Source organism: Aythya marila, assembly GCF_965140915.1.
Source record: "Aythya marila genome assembly, chromosome: Z".
NCBI lineage: Eukaryota > Metazoa > Chordata > Aves > Anseriformes > Anatidae > Aythya > Aythya marila.
The window spans coordinates 28074981-28094483 of NC_139080.1; the positions used below are offsets into that span (position 1 = coordinate 28074981).

The window sequence follows — 19503 nt, forward strand, 5'->3', positions numbered from 1 at the left end:
AGTCCAGCTCCTTGCTCCACATAGGACCACCACAAAATCAAACCATAGAATCACAGAATATCCAGAAACTCCGGGAATATGATGTCAAGGAAAGTGAACTACAGTGCATACTCTGGAAGGATGTCCTTCTTTGATTTAAGGAGCCTAGGTAACTGAGACTTCAGGTTGCTTCAAATAGTTAAATATCTGAAAGAGAACATCTTTCCACTACTCAGTCTTCGTATAGATCCAGCCCTTGGCTTCAGCTCTGGTTGTGACCTTGTCTGCTAAACTGAGAACACTTCAGTCTGTGAAAAGCCTCTCACAGCAATGATAAAAGTAACTGGCAAAAGGTGGAGTGCAAACATAAAAGCATGGTGTTAAAAAGGAGAGTAAATATTAAAAGCATAAGCCTTCAGGTGACTGTGACAACTAAAGGTTACGTCTAAAGCTGTGAATTCCTCGTAGCTCCTGGCAGAAACAAGCAGAGAGAAGCACACTCTGCTTTGGGAAGGTGTGAAATTTCTAGTTTCTTCACCACGTTGCACCATTTCCCAAGGGGTATTTCAGTATGAGCAACAGAAAAAAAAATCTAACAAACTTAAACATGCTACCTTCCAAAAGTCTGATCTTTGTTTTATGCTCTCTTCTGACAAAGAGAGGTTCCAGAAAACATGCTGCTTTTAAAAATTGCCTCTGCTAACAACAACACAAAGAGAACTGTGCAGTTTCAGTGTATTAACTTATTGGAAGGTAGACTCTGTGCTCTGCAGCTAGCACAGCTGAAGACATCGAGATATCTAGGTGCTTGTTTCTGTTCAACAACAGGAGGGGTTGTGTTTTTATTGCATTTTAAAAGAAAAACAAACAAACAAAACCCACAGCAAAACGTTTTCCATAAGGAAAGATTTAATGCAGTAAATCCAAGCAGCCTATTGTGAAATAAAATAAAATCACACATCCTGTGTAATTCCTGAAAATGGTACGCAATAGGTGACACAATCCAATGGTGCTTTGGTTAGTCCAAGGAAAGAGATCATTTTAGTTTTTTCGGGGTTACCTAAAAAAAAATGTGGGAAGTAAAATGCAGTAGAGAAAATGCTTCTTTGGAAAGGTGATTCCATGTAAGAACTATTTGTGACGGTGCAGAGGGTACCAACCTGTTGGGATTTTACAGTGTTGTAAAATGCCTCCTCCGCTTCTGCTGGGGAGATAAGTGTGATTTTATTGGTAAGACTGATGCCAAGTGCGTACCTAGTATCTTGCATGGTTTAGTCTTGTTTAGCAGAGGCAGAAGTGTGGGGAGACCCTGCACCTGAGGAGGTGCAACCCTGCTGGGGCAGGTTGGGCCATGAGGCATGCCAAGCTGTGGGTGGCTCCTGCCCCACAGTGGGCACAACTTCCTAATGAGCGAGGCATGGCTGCTCACTGCTGCGCCCCTCCTGGGACCCCCACAGGGGGAATCATAGAAGGGAATCATTAAGGTTGCCCCACAGGTGGACCTGCCCCTGCACTCACGCCCTCTACATGCAGTCTCGGTCATGAACCTGCAGATAACACCTCACTGTAACACAGGTTCCATGCCAGGATGAGGGCATCCTTGATGTTACTGCCAGTAACACAAAGCAAATAGCAAAAATGTTCAACCATCGGTTCATAAAACATCGTTTTTATTGGAGCTCAGACATATACTTTTCTTCTTTTCATTCTGGTGTGATGCAAGAGCGAGCACCCCAACCTGGACATAAGAGACAAGAAAAAGTCCCTCCAACAAATACCCCCTCCCCCCCCCAAAAAAAAAAAGAATACAATAATCTTCCTGGGAGGAGAGAATAAGGAGCAGACCCTTGACAGTACTACTAATATGTCAATAGAGCAGACAAGGACACGACATAGCAGGCAAACTGATGGCCAGCAAGGATAAACAGGTGCATCATCTCTCCCTGCCTGACAATCTTTCTATGGGCCAGTGGCTCCCTTCAGACCTATGGGAAGAAACAGTTTATAGGAGACAGTGGGAGATAAGAGCTGCTTACAGCGACTAAGTTCCCCTAGAGCTACCTTTGCAAAAGATAAGGGCCTGCAGAGGAAGAGTAATAGCAAGATGAGCTGTACAGAAGTAGATTGCTAGCTGCAGAGATGCCCCACTAATCTCATCAACACAAACTAGGATATTGACAGTACTTGTGGAATCTCTGGAATACGTAATTGGGAAGCAAATGTAAAAATAATGCATTTAAAATGTGATGATAAATGTGTCAGGTATCCATGGCTTGCTCTGTTATGATTCGTGGTTGAAGTTCTTATTAGATCTCTGGACACTTTTTTCAAGTTGAAAATGAACAATCAGTTGGGCACTTCAGAGAATATCAATTCATGTTTCTAAAAGTAACAGACTTCTTTAAGTATATAAGGTATTTATATGATAAAAGATATTTGATTGCTTTCTCTACGAGAAAAAAAAAAATCTTTCTTTTTATAAACTTCAGTTTACAGTTTATGGAAACTTCTTCAAGCTACCTAAAACTACTTACGAATCAATTCATGTCTGCTTGTCTATCCACTGGTAGACTGAAGGCCTCCATCTTAGTGGACACATGACTTCATATATTAATCAAATGAGACAACAACATCTGGCAGTGAAAGATTAACCATGTCTACCATGTCTCCTTCTTCAGGCCTTTGGAAACTGATTGTTTCCCTAAGGTCATTTGTAATAGTAGAAGCAAAAGAAATTTTTAAGGCTGCTATTCAAGAAATGGCATTTTATTTTTACTTTGATGCACCTCTGCTCCTGAAGTGCACATTATGTGCATGACACGTGACACACCCTAGTACTGAAAACTAACTTCTGTTTACCCTATTCTTCAGACTGTTCACCGCATATGATGTAATTATCTTTTTGAAATATTTTTAATTTCATCTTATTTCCTTCCATCCACTCTCTTTGCATTCACCCAGCTGTGGTGAACTTACCCTTCTAAAGCTAGGAGGTGTACAATGGCTGCTAGAGAAGTCAGAGAGCAAGAAATTCAGCTTTATCTTCTACAAGCAAGGAGCACAGAAATAGAAATTTCAAACGAGGTTTACAAGGCAGCAACTGCAGTGTCAGAGAACCCCGTAACAAATTGTGCAGGGCAGTCTGGATAACACAGTGAAAATGTCCTGTCCCCCGCCCCCCAGATTCCTGAACTGGCAAGGTCAAGGCCTAGACCTATGAGGCCAGTTACATCTTTCAACACTTCGACTACATGACTGAATGCTGCAGAATTATGTGGACTACATTTTCCAAGTGGTCTTGATCCTCTGCTATTTATGTATTTTTAATTTCATTTAATACAACAGATTTAGTGTTACCTAGGATAGATGGGTGCGTTCAAAAATCAAGGAACAAGTAGAAAGTAAGGCAAGAGAGTTTAATAGTAAACATTAAATACTTTTTATTGTAATTACATGACTGGTAAAAATCAATACTACTTAATCTCCAGTACTACAAGAAAATTAGCAGGAGAAAGAACTAGGTTTCAAACATGTTTACTACATGCCTATTGGAATTTATGGCTTCTTTTCACATACAGCATAATAAAGTCTTTTGCATATCTGTATTTCTGCAAATCTAAATGATGTTACTGATGTAACTTAAGCCAAATCCAACATGCTAGAATTCTTTGGGTTTGATTCTAGACCATAATAGCTAATCTTTAAGCAGTAGGTGAGCTGGATTTCTCAGGAGAACTTCAGAGTTTAACTGTTCTGTAAATTGCAAAACGAAAACAGAGCAACTACACTGCATGTCATTCAGTCTTTTTTATCATAAAAGGCTCACAAGGTTAAGCAGAGGCTTTTCAACTTGTTTTTTATGGTCTGATGTCAACCGTTTCCGTGTTTCTCTGTCACAGTGGCTATGAACACTTCTTTGAGGATGGCCTTATCCAAGTGCCTACCTGTAAAGAGAAAAAAAGGTTAGCTATTTGTATTTCACAAAAAGCTATGCATGAACCTGCAAGTCTTCTCAACAAAGAAAATATTTATTTTATCTGAGTGAAAACAGAATTTTGTTAAAATTAAACTGCTGGTAACAAGCTTAATTTTACGTTTTACATGCAACAATGCATTTTGAGCTGTACGTGGAAAAGAGGAAAGAAAACTAGGAGTTTTTTTGGTCATAAAAATACTTTGCAAAGCACAGCATCAAGCCGGAAATAAGAAACATACAACCCCAGTGTTAACAGCTTATCAGAAACAAATCATATTTTGTACACTTCAATGACTATAATCTCCTTCCTCACCACTAATAAATGTGCTCAAATAATCAAACTTTTCCCAACAACATGTTTATATTTAAGTATTTTCAAAATAGTCTTCAATATGCCTATATAATTAATGAATACTTATTATGTTTTTTTATATCACTAAAAAGGATGGCACAGATTCTCCTCAGCTGCAATAAAAAAAACAGGAGGTCTTCACATATAAACCTTGGAGTGAAGGTTATACTGAACATCCTCTCACTGCTATTATTCTGGCTAGTTTAGGCTGGTTGCTTTTTACTGGACAGGTCCCAGGACCGCCTGCTGAAAGAAACAGCTCCCTAAACTTACACAAAGAGATGCATAATTTATTCTTACCTATTAAAACCAGTCTATTTGTTCTCTTCTCATCTTCCTTCCATTCTACTGCAGTCTCCTCCAGATCGTAGAGCTCATGGACACCTTGGACTATCACTTGATGAGATTTGCCTTGAATAGATACCAGTCCCTTATCAGAAAAATAACTGTTAGGGTATATAAACAAACCTTTACAGAGGAAGTACTTAAGGGAGGGAAAAACAACTTTGAAAGCAGGCCAACAGGGAAAAGTATTTTTGTAAACTATGAACCAGTTAATCCAAATGACAATGAAGTACAGTCACCTCTTGTAACATCCATTTTCCTATCTTTTTAGTTTGTTGAAGACTAACAATTACACTCTGACATACTCTACCTGTATTTGGACAGTTACCTACTATGTTTGAGTAAAATAAAACATCATATGCTACCATGCCACTTTAAATATACGCATGAGGTATGTTCCTACAAAAGACTGATTGCCAGCCAAAGATGATGTAAAATGAGCAAAAATGTTGAGATAATTCTGATTAAGCTCTCATGCTTAGCATTAACACTATTCTGAAAAAGAACCTCTGGAAACTGGAGAAAGAACTAACATCTATGAGGTAAAATGGATTTAGCAATGGGATTAGAATGGATTCCTGTCAGACTGAGCCCATTAACCCACATTCTAGAAGTTGCATTAAAGAGTTTTCATCACTTTGTGTAAAAATTTGTAAAATATTCCAGCATTCTGTCAAACACTTCTACGCTTCCCTAAGGAAGTAAAAAAAATATTGAGCTAAGAATATTTCATGAAAAAAAGAACTGCATTTGAGAAACTAGTTGGAATTGTATGACCATAACTGCCAAAAGGAATGTCACTGCAGGCAAAATATAGTCACAGAATCATAGAATATCCCGAGTTGGAAGGGACCCATAAGGATCATCAAATCCAACTCCTGGCACTGCACAGGCCTACCTAAAGAGTCAGACCATGTGACTAAGTGCACAGTCCAAACGCTTCTTAAATTCAGACAGGCTTGGTGAAGTGACTACTTCACTGGGAAACCTGTTCCAATGTGCAACCACCCTCTCGGGGAAGAACCTCTTCCTCATGTCCAGCCTAAACTTCCCCTGCCTCAGTTTGACACCATTCCCACAGGTCCTATCACTGGTGTTTACAGAGAATAGGTCACCTGCCTCTCCACTCCGTCTCACAAGGAAGTTGTAGACTGCGATGACGTCCCCCCTCAGCCTCCTCTTCTCCAGGATGAACAGGCCCAGTGACCTCAGCCGCTCCTCTTATGTCTTCCCCTCTAGGTCCTTCACCATCTTCGTCACCCTCCTCTGGACACTCTCCAGCAGCTTAATGTCCTTTTTGTACTGTGGTGCCCAGCACTGCACACAATACTTGAGGTGAGGCCGCACCAGCGCAGAGCAGAGCTGGACAATCACCTCCCTCGACCGACTGGTAATGCCCTGCTTGATGCACCCCAGGATATGGGTGGCCCTCCTGGCTGCCAGGGCACACTGCTGGCTCATGTTCAGCCTGCTGTCAACCACAACCCTCAGATCCCTCTTTGCAGGGCTGCTCTCCAGCATCTCATCACTCAGTCTGTACATATAGCCAGGGTTGCTGTGTCCCAGGTGCAGGACCCAGCACTTGCCTTTGTTAAACTTCATGGGGTTGGTGATCACCCAGCTCTCCAATCTGTCCAGGTCTCTCTGCAAGGCCTTTCCACCCTCATCTGAGTCTACAATGCCTCCAAATTTGGTGTTGTCAGCAAATTTGCTCAGAACACCTTCTAGTCCTACATCCAAATCTATAAAAACATTGAAGGGGACTGGCCCTAAAATGGAGCCTTGAGGGACCCCACCAGTGACCATCTGCCAGCCTGACATGGCCCCATTTACCACAAACCTTTGAGCCCTGCCTGTCAGCCAACTGCTCACCCATCGTATGATGTTTTTGTTTAGTTGTATGCTGGACAGTTTGTCCAGTAAGATCCTATGGGCAACAGTGTCAAAAGCCTTGCCGAAGTGCAAAAAGATTACATCATCTGGTTTCCCTTGATCGACAAGACAGGTGATCTTATCATGAAAGGAACTCCTGCCAACTCCTGGGCCAAAATCCTTACCCCTCTCTGAGAGAGGCACATCCCATCTGGTGCCAGCAGGCCCGGTGTTGCGTAGACCTTCCCATGACTGAAGAACCCGAAGTTCTGCTGCTTGCACCAGTCCCGAAGCCACGTGTTAGTTGAGCCCAATTGTCAGCATTGATCCTCCCTATCGGAAGGACAAGAGGCAAACACAACCTGTGCCCCTGATCCTTTAAGTAGTCACCCCAAAGCCCTAAAGTCCCTTTTGATCGCTCTCAGACTTCTCCTTGCTACCTCGTCATTACCAGCCTGAAAGACCAGCAGCGGGTGGTAGTCACTGGGCAGTACCATGCGCTTGGCTTTCTTAGCAAAGTCTCGCACCCAAGCCCTGGGGAGGCAACAGACCTCCCTGTGGGTTGGGTCCAGTCGGCATATCGGGCCCTCTGTCCCTTTCAGAAGGGAGTCCCCCATGACAGTAACCTTTCTGTCTTTCTTGACAGACGATGTAGCAATGCAGTGGGTAGGCTGCCGTGCCTCAGGCACCCTCTCCAGCTGGGATGGGCTTTTGTCTCCTTCATTGTTCTGTCGTGTTCTAGACCCTCATATCTGTTACATACAGGTAGATGGGAAGGTGAGGTGGGCAGGGACAGGGCTCGCCTACCACCCCAAACAGGAACCTGCCTCCATTCCCCTCCTTGGCCTAAGTCTCCTCCTGCTGCCTGGCGGGATGAGGGAACTTTTGTCTTCTGCATGGCAGGAGACACTTGGCTGGAGAGGCCGCAAGAGATGCGGAGGCCATGGTTTTCTGCCTGGTTGATGCCATGGCCAGGCTCTTCGCAAGCAGGTTACAAGTACGGATGGGAAAGACCAGTGTGGAGAAGCATCGAGGGGCCCTCCCTGCTCACCCTGCCTGCGTGAACTGCCACACAAACTGCCACGCCCCACCTTTATATTTTATACAAATATAAAAGCAATAAAATTTGGAACCCGTTCTATAATTAATTATTTGTTTGCTTTGGTGTGTTTGTCTATGACTGAGGCTCAGCACACAGTATGTTATTTGCCTCGAATCTCCTGAAGAATTACTTTGATTCCAATGCTCAGTACAACAAAAGCATACTTGAGCTCAGCAGTACTGTTTTCAGACAGCTTAAAATGCACCAGTGGCTAGTTCCTTCTATTTTTTATGAGGGGGAAGACAAGAATCTTCAGTTTTGATGCTGAAAGATCAAAGAATACAACCTTTCTTCCAATGAAGTAAAAATAATTATGTTACTACCCATGACACACAAGTATTCTCAGAAAATAAACCAGAGAATGTTTTCATGTATTTCTCACACCTTACTAAATTACAAACTTGATTTTTACTTTTTAATGATAGTGCTTTGGTTTAAGGAAAATGAAAATATATACTAATGTAAGCAATGTTCCAGCAATTCGTGTCAACAGAGGGCTTGAAGGGTAAACCTTGAGTCTCTGATGTCCGGGGATAAGAGAACAAAGGGGTTTCAGAATAACTGCTAATTACTGTGACTATTGCATGGGACACTACACAAGTTTCTCATATCTGGCCAAGAGATTAAGGAGAAAGGGGAAGCTGAAGGACGACTAAAAGACAAGAAGCTTGCATGGGACGCTGTGCAAATCTTTGACACCCAGCCAAGATGGACAAAGGAGGACAAGGACAAAGCCTGGGAGGAAGACTATGAGCCTTCAGCACGAGAGACCCCTGGAGGTTCCAGAGGGACCACTGGAAACTGATACACATGTGCCAGTGGGAGGGTTTGGATTCTGGGAACTAATTATAATAACCCTGCCTTTTCTAGAAGTAGTAATGAATATGTATTAGTCTAGGAGCATAAAAACCAGCCGCCTGATGTAACGTGTGCACGTGTTGGAGGAGCCCAGACTCCCCGCACACCCAGCACTGTTTACTTGCCTTTTATTAACCCCATAAATAAATCTTATAAAGCTAAATTGACTCAGAATTTATAACACTAAAATGTCACCTATGTTCACCTCAAAACCATGCAACAGACTCACATATGAAGTGTTCATGAAGACAAATACACATCCACCTTTAAGACTGTGGTTTGACATATTAGAAAAAGTTTTTAAGTGTAGACCACAACTAGTATTGTGCTGCTTTGTTACGTTTGAATTCAACTTCTGCATATTATGTCAATAACTATAACTGCAGATAGCAACCTATAGTTACAACCCTAGGTAAAGAGACATTTATGTGAGACGGATGAAACCTTTTGGAGCAAAGCAGGTGAAAAATGAAGGACTGACTTTGTTATGTCCTGCTCATTAATCCTGCCACACTTTTGTGTTGGGGATGTTTGGGATTGCAAGTCTTCCCTCTGAGTTCACAACATGTAGGATCAATGTTTGCCTCTCTGTCAGCTATCTCCTTTTGAGTTGCTTCACTGGCCAGCAAAGAACAAGCTGTCTCCACATGGAAGAATGACAAATTGCTATTCTCCCTTTTGTCTGCTCTGCTCCAGCAGTGCCTTTGACAGCTCTGTAACTGACAGTACATTTTAAAAGTAAAAGAGGGAAAGGACAAAACAAGTAAGTCGGTCATTTCAGACTAACCTTCAGTCTTATAACATCCATGGCATGTCCAGTCCTATCTTTCACATTCTTCTCCCATAGAAGATTCTATAAAGAGGAAAAATGTTTTCGTGAACAGAACAGTGTGGGATGACTTTCTATAAAAAGTCACAATGACTGTTCAGTTGACCGTGATGTATTATTTACCTGTATAAAGAGATTCAGGTTTTCTTCTTTTATGTCTCCTAGAACTTCAAATGTTACTGTCATTATACCCTGCAAATGGAAAGACCAAGTTATTATTACTGAATGGCATGAACATTAATTTTAAAAGTTAGCAATCTTTATAACTTGGCCTTATAGAAAAAAAAGTAACTTTCTACTACTCCTTCCCAAATTACAACAAAATAAAATAATATCTCCATTTCTCTTTTGCCCTAATATGCTGGATTTTTTGGTTCTGTCTGGGTGTGCACTTAGGGGGCATAACCAATACTCTAGACAGGCTAATACCATCATATTCTATGGCAAAACTCTTTGCTGTAGGTGATGTTAGTTCTCAAAGACAGCCTAACAATTTTAATGCTTAAAGGTTAGTAATACTTAAAGGTTACTAAGCTCAATCATATAACTAAGTTTAAAAATGCTATTTTCTTGGCCTACTAATCTTTGTCATTTCTGCTTCTCATCACATTTCTATCAGATGAAAAATCACTAATATACTTTTAATCTATGACTACTTTCATAAAAAGCTTTTTACAAATAAACTGTGTAGGAATAGATTCTGGAAGTAAAGATGTCTGAAGTTTTATTCCAAAACAACCACCAGCTACCACTCAAAGCAGCTATTGTAACAGAAGATGACAGTAAGAATGCAGTTTGGAATTTACATTTTGTTCAAAAATAAAGGAAATCGTACGTAGTCTGTTCTGAAAGTAGTAGGACTCATTTTTTTAAAAAAATCTATTCATGAGAATAGAACAAACAATTAGAATTTTTCAAAGTAGCACCCTTCCGCATCTACACACTGCTGCCAATGAGTTTTCCAGTTTTCGTATGCCTCCAGGAACGCCTGGACCGGAATGCTGTTTAGCTCCCTCGTCACGGCCTCCTGAAGCGCCTCTACCGATGTGTGACGCTTCCCCTTGAGCATCGATTTTATTCTTGGGAATAGAAAAAAGTCTGGCGGGGCCAAGTCAGGGCTGTAGGGGGGCTGAGGCAGTGTTGCCACCTTGTGCTGGGCAAGATACTCCACTACGCATACCGCTGTGTGGCTCGGCACGGTGTCGGTGCAGCTGCCAATTGTTGACGATGGCTGGGCGGACACGAGCAATGCGTTTTCGCAGTCTTGTGAGGACTTCCACGTAAATTTTTCACTTGCAACACATTTTCGTTGGTCTTGCTGGTCGAAGGGCGTCCGGAGCGGTCATCGTCTTCCACTCTCCCTGCCTTCTCGGAACAGCTTGTGCCACTCAAAAACACCCGATCTACCCATGGAAGCATCACCGTAGGCCTCCTTAATCATGTTGTGAGTCTCTTTGCCCGTTTTACCAAGCTTTACACAAAATTTGATCGTGTATCGCTGCTCCAGTAAACGCTCCATGATTCTCCATGACGAGGCGTTTCGACAGGTGTTCACAGTACAAGCGACCTGCTCTCTTCAATGGCCAACAGCCGACTGCCGATTTTTCCCAGTGTTCCCAATATCCCCCTCCACCGATCCTGCGCGCGCAGACCGCCCGTTCGCCCAGGAAAAAGCCAGTCCTACTACTTTCAGAACAGACCATGTATGTCTTAATGTATTTTTGCAAGTAAAACCTCTCAATGGCACACAAGCACACAGAGAATGTTTTCTGTACAACCTAAAAATCTTTCAGCTTAGTACTTTCAGAAGATTGCTTGTTCAATTTAACAAATAAAAGCAACAAGCAGCAAATCTACATGTTTATCCAATGCCCAAGAAATCTCACCAAAACATCCAATCACTAACACACTTCAGGCAACTTCAAAACAAGATAGATAGCAGTGCACTACTTTGTGCATAGTGCAGTACTGTTTCCGTTGACCTTCCACATAAAGTCAATAAACACACTTTATCACCCAACAGGGACATACAGCCTGCTGTGAGAGAAGTGTTCTGCTCTCATTTATGCCTCATTTGTCCCACCAGCTATCTTAAAACTGTGGTTGTTGAACTAAACAGAGATAATAACAGTGAATTCTGTTTCCTGCTGGTTGAATGGCTCCACGCTACAAAACCAGCAAGAAATCTCCATGATGATACAAGTGCACTATGAAAATTGCAACATTCAGGAAGGCTTCTACTTTACTTCAGACTTTTATTACAATAGCTGAACACTGTTAAGATGAATTTAAGTTTTTATTAAACAAAAACCTACGAATTTAAGATTCAGATCATAATTATAGTTCAGCAAGAAACTCTTTTTATATTTAATCTTTAGTTCCAAGAGAAAACTATAACCATCTTTGATATTTTTGAGACTATCAATTTCACAGTCAAGACTTGCAGTTCAAAAGGAAACTACAGGTATCGTATGTATTGCATTTTAACTTGAAAATTAAATTCAATCATAACAACTTTCTAAAAAGATGGCACACTTTTCTATTCTACTGCATAAAAATAGAAGTTTTTTGTTGTTGTTTTTGTTTTTTTTCCAGCCCCTTAGAGAGCTGTTGTAAGTGGGTGAAGTGCACCAGACTGGGGATACCTTGAAGATATTGGTGGCCATCGCTAATCTATAGAGCAGGGTACCTGTACATAGACTGGGGTCGTGGGTGACCCACGGAGCAGGCGTAATAAGGAACTGAGCAGTGAAAAAAAAAAAAAACATTACGCAAAAAACAGCAGAAAACTACAATGCCATATCTCCATTCCTCCACGGAGAAATGTTGACGGACTCAAAAACCTACTGGGAAGGTAAGAAAATTTCACACTTGGAAACAGAGAGGATAGGTGTTTAATCATCCATACATTTCTTTTGTTCCAAACAAGGTATCAGTAACTTTTTACTGACTAACACAATATTACGTGAAAGTCCCCAACAACAGTTGAGGAACAGGTTGCCTAGAGAAGCTGTGGATGCCCAGCTTAACATCCCTGGAGACATTCAAGGCTGGATGCCCAGGCTGGACAGGGCTTTGAGCAACCTGGTCTCGTGGGAGGTGTCCCTGCTCATGGCAGGGGGGTTGGAACTAGGTGATCTTTAAGGTCTCTTCCAACCCAAACCATTGTGTGATTCTCTAACTGATGGGAGGGGTATGTTGAGCTCAATCCTTCCAAACACACAAACATGACCTCTGTCAAGGGACTGGGCAGAAGTGGCAATTTGTCCGCAGTTGCTTGAACTACCACTTGACTTTACAGGAGAGGGGTAAAGGACCCTGACAAGGTTTTATCACTGAAGCCATGGCTCCAAAGCTCTGACAACTGGGCACTGCCACTCTTGACTCTCTCGTATTACCTACCACCTGATAAAACAGTGGGACATCATATAGGCACCTGAGTGACCAACAGCATCGCACTATGGGGAGCATGCAGGTGCAAGATCAGCCTCACAGCAAAGCATGACAAAGCTGCAGCAGCAAAAGTGACGGTAGGGGATGAAAAACCTCCCTGCTCCCACCCTACAAACTGTGACTTAGAGGTGGCACGAAGTGCTGCAAAGATCTAGATATCTGAGTTAAGTAATTGCAAGCTGTGGAGAAAGATCTGAGCTCAGTTAGAATGATTACAGGATGTGGAGTAAACTCTGGGAAATTTAAGTCGTAGGATATATCATTTTACTCCTCGACTGGGGCAATGTCCATGCTGTATCAAATGAACATTGTTCACCACACATTTTGAGTCCTGAATGAAACTACAGCTCCTAGACCCAGACATACTGGATATCCAGTAGTGATGTTACTCTTTCTTTGTACCTTTTAATGGTTTTGTTTGAGTATTTGTTCATATACTAAGGTATGGTGAATAAACTAAACAGTTGAGTGTCTCGGTTTGGTGTTTTACAAAAATAGGGCCTAAACCTTGGAGTAAGCAATACTAATCTCTGCAACATACAGCAAAGGGGAAAAGGGTGAAGTCTACAGTAGAAATAAGCAAACCATTCCAGTGCTAACCCCCACAATCCAGCTGAAGGAGTATGCAGTGGAATTTTTCAAGTGTATATTCAGACTGCTACATTTTTATACCTATGCTCTGATTCTCAGAGGCAACAGGTGAAACATGATGTAGGTATGAACTCAATTCCTGACGATATGAGGGGTGGAGCATATAACCAATGTATGTTCACAGAGCTCTTAAACAAGTGTTTCTAATATGTGTAAGCTTACAAGACTTGTGTAGCGGGAGGCTGCACTGGTTAGGTATGTGGGTGGAGGCCATCAGCTGCCTGGTGTCTCTTAGGACCTGTTCCAGTCAGCTTTGAAACGGTACAACAGTGAAAAATAATTAAAAAAAATAATCCCACTAAATCTTTAGCCATTCAGAGAAGTATATGGCACCCTGTTTCAACAGAGAGAGGCAACTCCAGTCATGTGGAACAGCAGATTCTTTGGAGGAGGCACGGTGTGCCAAAGGGGTTGGTTACACATACCCCTGAGGGATTGCAGCCTGTGCTTTATCCACAGCACGAGAGAACTCCACAGGGACTGGGGCACTTGGGTGAACCAGAGGGCAGTAGCACCACAGAACACTGAGGCACAGGAAAGTCATTGAACAAACATCCCCAACCTCTTATGCCAGTCATGGCCTTGCTGGATGAGCTTGATTTGACTAAGTGCAACCCCCTGAAAAAAAATAGGGCAAGCTGAGGGAGAGAGGGGCAGAGAAAGTGGTATTCATTTAAGCATTTGTGTAACTGTTTTGAAGTCATTTTTTTTGTTGGTGTTGGTGTTGCTTTGTTTGTTGTTTTGTTTTGTTTTTCCCAGTACTAAATCAGTAGGCTTTTGTTGCCTCACAATAAACTCTATAGTTCCCTTTAAAAACAAAAAAAAAAGTTTTGCTTTTGGCAAGGTTAAGCAAAACAAAACAAAAAGACTGATTACAGCAGTTGGAAAACCAAAAAGAAACCAGAAAAAAAAAAAGAAAATGAAAAGCGAGCTTTACTAGTAAAACCTGTGTATCAAGAATAAGAGAGATGCTTGAAAGCAGCATTTAGCCCAAAACCATTTGTATTCTGTAGGGATGACAGACCAGATCCTTTTTCCTTGAGCCTGTGTTAGAAATCCAATTTGCAAACCACATAGAATACTTCATTTGTTCTGTATATAAACAAAAGCCATGAAGGCAGAAATGCATTTTACAGCTGTATTATGCAAGCATCATTTTATTACACACAGGGATTCTGCATTGACATAAATACTCATTGGGTTGCAGATCTGGAAAAACAAAACATTTTAGAGTTTGACAAACTAAAAATAGTATCAACATAACTGTTCCTAATTTCTACCATACACATAATAGTAAAATTTACAACTAGTTTCAGGTAAAATCTACTTGACTGTTACAAGTCAAACTGTTGCTATTCCTTGTGAAAGCTATGGGTAGCACTCAGAACAGGAATATACACCTCCTAGATAAGTTTTAATAAAGCTTCAAAAAATGCAGAGTACGTACATAGACTGTTTGGACACAAAACCTACAGGATAGAGATCTGCTATAAATTCATGACTCAATTCTGCAAATATTGAAGAGTAGTGTTGTTTGTCTGTTTCAATAACTGTCTCCAATATACACAAATAAATGATGTGACTGCCTGCAACAGTGTAACTCTAAGCAATTTCTGATAGTGTAATTTACTATATACATTTAGAATGTATCCACAAAGTACACTGAAGCAGACATTCAATGTAATCTTCTGGAGATATTAAAGCATTCTACTACCTACCTGAAACTTTCTGAAAAAGTAAGATGATTAGCATGCAATGGTTGCAATTATCCTGAACAATCTTCTTAAAAACAGACTAAAGCAGTGTCTTTGGCAGTTACCTTATCTAAATGCGCACGTGTTGTCTTCACATGCTCAAGCTTTTTCTGCAAACTGAAAATAAGTAAAATTAAATGTCACATTTTAATAGCATGGATATAATGTCATTATTTCGAAGTTTACAAAAACTCTTCAGCATTGCAAAGCAAAACTAGAATACCAAATATCAGTTAAACTGTTAATTTCATATTAATCTCAAAATAGTTACATTTAATTACATGGTTTGATCTCATTAATGGTTTGTGTTAGAAAGTTTGTCATAGTTTGACTGTTGGCTTTCCACTCAACACATTACTGTTAAGATTACATAATCTTATTTTTATCATGTACAAAACAGTAACAGATTTTTTTTCTACATGAGAAGAAATTTTGAAGAAGTGTGATAGAGCAAGGAGTGATTGATGTCCCAGCCTATCTGGTCAACATATTCTTGTTTGAAGTTGTAGGATTAAAGCTGAGCATCAGCTAAAGAGCTAACAAAGTTCTCTAATCACAACAGACTAACTCAACTGTCACACTGACTTAAGAATTTGGAGATCCATTTTTATAAACAGGGTAACAGTATGGCCCTCTAATCCATTTTTAACAATCATGTGTCACTGTGTAACTTCTATTGAGAATAGGTAATAGTTTGAATTAAAAATACTGTCGTGAAACAGCAAATCACATTAAACACATTGAAGTTCACAAACATTTTTCTGACAAGAACAGTTGCAACACTATACAGTACTCACTCAAAAATAAATTCATTGTAACTATGGATTCAACATCATGGAGTCACACACTGTACAGGTGTGCTGAGGTTCAAATGCGAGAAAACACAACCTCAGAAACAAACTATTTTACATGAAAAAAGGATCGCAATATTGGCGTTGTGACTTCAGTCACAGCAAAAAGACGAAGATTTTTGGAAATCTGATGAAAGGAGACAGAGGAAATAAGTGAAATTTGTACACTGGTATGAATGAGCTTAAAAAGGTTCAAAAAGTTCACATGGAAATACACTGTTTAGCCAAGTTAATCCTCCAGGTGTCTTGACAGTGATAGAGTTCAATGTAATGCTCTTCTCCTCCCTTTTTTGGTTCTTCAGAAAATAAAGCTCATGAATAAACAATCAAAATACCAGTTTTAAATTATGCTCACAAGCACACCAGCACATTTTATACTTTTGTAGTTTTATGAAAGAAAATTAAAAACTTCTGGTGTCAGGGGGATGTTTACTACTGTCAGTGATACAGAACTTTAAAAAATAAACTTAAGTATTAAATTATCACTCAAGGCATTCACCAATCTGAAACATGCCTGAATTCCTTGTTTGTTTGTTTAAAATATAAACACAGATTATAGTAAGAATTAACAGTATGCTTATTTGAAGTATTTATAATTCAAATAATAACAATGTTGAATACTCCTTTGTGTATGAGCAAAAGTAGAAGCTTGCATCATTAGTGCAAGCAGGGAAAACTAACTAGAATCCGTCCATGTAGTGGACATCAGTTATTGAAAGTACTTTAGCAGAAAAAAGTACAAAACTATTGCCTGTGAGAATAGTTTTCATTGAAATTAGTACTATAACACTAACTGAAAATACTACATGCCAGCTTCTATTCAACTCCAGTGAACAGCTCACTTTTACTGCAGAGCGTGTCTTCTAATTCAAAATTGGTCTTCTCTTCAACATTAAAGAACCTGGGGACTTCAGGGAACCAGGAACACATTATACCATTTGTAGTGGCTTCGAATGCTACGGCACTTCAGTCCCTCTTGGTTTTCTGTGAAAACTAAGGTCTGCAGTTCTTCATGATATGAAGTGAGAAAATTTTTCAAAATCCTCTTAAGTTTTAAGAGAAACTTACAAGTCAGAAAAAAAAATCCAAATCTGATTCATTATTAGTAGTATTAAAGCAAAACTTAAATTGTTGCATGCATGTCTAGTGGAAAAAAACACTTATTTATAAAGTGACAATGTTACACAACTGACCGAACTAGAATTTGTACCAGAAACTCTGATGTAGCCTTTGCCAGCATATGTCTATTTCATGCCTGCATTTATACAATGAACACTATTTCTGATAAACAACAGTGAAATTCTTGCCATACCTTATTCCAGATAGACTGTCAAAAGCATGCAGGTCCAACACATTTGAGAGATCAACTCTACACAAGGGAACAACAACAAAAAAAGAAAGTTTTGTATTTTTACTGCACTTAACCATTTTGCATAGTTCAATGAATCATCTTTGAAATAGCTAGTGTTGTTTTTTGTTTCTTCTGGTTTATTATTCTAATGCCACCAAACACAAGTAGCTAGCCTTAATTTTGGACTTTGGTGGTTGGCGTTCTTTACTACAGTGAAAAGCAACTTTTAGTTACACAGTCATATGTAAGCACAAAAACGGAATTTTGAACAATATAGTTTAAAAAAATAAAGGTCAAGAAAGTATTTCCAGAAATATAAAATCCCTCATAATGGATGCCTGAATAATATAATGTTCCTCTGCGAGAAAAGGAATCTTGAGGTTCTTCCTGCAATTATTCTGCACCCTTAATATTTACTAACATAGTTCTTCAACACGCGTGTGCACTAAAAATCTGGCAGATACACAAAATACCGCTGAAACACATGCAGTTGTACTGGCACACAGCCAAGAGAGCTGAAGTTTTCAAGTTTACATCTTGAGCTGAGTATATTCCCCTTCATTAAACCACTGACTGTCCCTTTCTGTGCTGGATTCCTGGAGCTTTATTAAAATAAGAGTCTGTATCTATTTTTTAAACTTTTCAGTGCAAGTGTATCTGGCATGTACCACCGTGAGACCAAAGCAGCAACTTCAGCATTTGCTGCCCTGGACATGAGCTGGCTGAGAAAAATCCACATTGCTTGGCCACTGAATTCTCTGAACTAGAAAACCATGAGTACTTATAGGCTGTCATTTTCAGTGAGTGGATTTCAGGAGAACATAAAAGCCATACACCTAGAAACACAGTTATTTAAAAGCTACTCTATCCAGAGACTATGTTTGAGAACACAGGATGCTGGGACTTCTTTTCAGAAATGGCCATAGTTTAATTTTATTTTTCAAATACTGGTGGAACAAGGTGGAATACCAAAACTTCATTCAACAGAACCACCAAGCTGTGTCTGCTGAAATAATCACTAGCAACATGCTATGATGTAAATGTTACTATGAAGAATTTCAGCTCTAGCATCTGAAGCTAAGACAGATGAAAAAACATAATTTGAAATAGGCAGCACTGATCATATTTACTTGTAAGAATAGATACCTGCAACACCTGCATAAAAATATTTTGTTTTACAAAAGAAATATACTCATTTGATTTGTAACAAAGGTTTCACTGCTCATAGCAACTGACAGCTTTATAAACATATTTAACGTGGCTGAAGACAAGGAATACATTTACAGACAAGACATTAAAAAGATTTCTGGAGTGTAGCCAGTATTATTATGAAACTTTTATACCCAACAGTAGCTTTACAAAGCTGTATCTAAGATGAAAGGTTTATAATGTAAAATGCATAACAAACCCTCTATAAAGTTCAAGATTAGCTTCAGTGCAAACAGTTCGCAGCAGTCTTCTGAAAACTTGTATTTGGTTTATAGAAACACAAGTAATTGTTTTTACATGTTGGATTTTGAGAGACAAAAGCCCAAAGAAAAATGTTTTCAAATAGCATGATGATAAATTATTTTGGTGCCTGTTTCACTTCTGAAAGGTATCACTCACTAAAGAGTATTTATTGGTAAAATAACAGTTATCACTGAGGATTGTACCTGACGTCCACTTAATCTAATCTCTCTAACATTGGTTGGCACTAAAAACTCACGGGAAGTACAGATGTGAGCATTACACCTCACACACAGGATTTCTCTAACCCCCCATGGACAGATATTAATTCAAGCCCCAAAGCAGTAAATTTAGTATGCTCTTCAAAATTGCTAGCCACTATAGATTTTTTTTTTGGCACATTACAAAAATCTTGGCCCCGAAGTTGTAATCATCTCCTTCAGGGAATTAGACCGATACACATTAATAAAGTTATATCCTGCATAAATTGTGTAAGAGCTTTCTTCTCACCCCCAAACACAAAGAATTCTGTTGATGATTTCTGTTCTCTGCCTTGCAGCAAAAGAACATGGAACTCTTAATCTGCTTTCTCAATATCACTATTTTCACTAAAACTCTCATGTTGTCCCTTCTTTGATTTCAGCTTGAACAATCTATTACAAGTCTTCTTTCATAAAGACT

At 39.8% G+C, this 19503-nt stretch overlaps 1 protein-coding gene across 3 annotated transcripts in view; it reads right to left on the minus strand.

Moving 5' to 3' along the window:
* Window positions 1-3396: 3396 nt before the first annotated feature.
* Window positions 3397-19503, minus strand: part of LOC309889920 (zinc-regulated GTPase metalloprotein activator 1A-like) — a 28872-nt gene continuing 12765 nt past the window's right edge. For 2 of the 3 annotated variants that reach the window (XM_082783135.1, XM_082783134.1), the window contains 6 exons: window positions 17335-17391; window positions 15237-15288; window positions 9437-9505; window positions 9272-9337; window positions 4608-4737; window positions 3397-3923 (listed from right to left, as the gene is read on the minus strand). In XM_082783135.1, the coding sequence (XP_082639261.1) occupies window positions 3850-3923; window positions 4608-4737; window positions 9272-9337; window positions 9437-9505; window positions 15237-15288; window positions 17335-17391 (448 nt within the window). In that variant the 3' untranslated portion in view covers window positions 3397-3849. The remainder of the gene's footprint in view (window positions 3924-4607; window positions 4738-9271; window positions 9338-9436; window positions 9506-15236; window positions 15289-17334; window positions 17392-19503) is intronic. The other variant, XR_014319344.1, reaches the window with a different exon arrangement.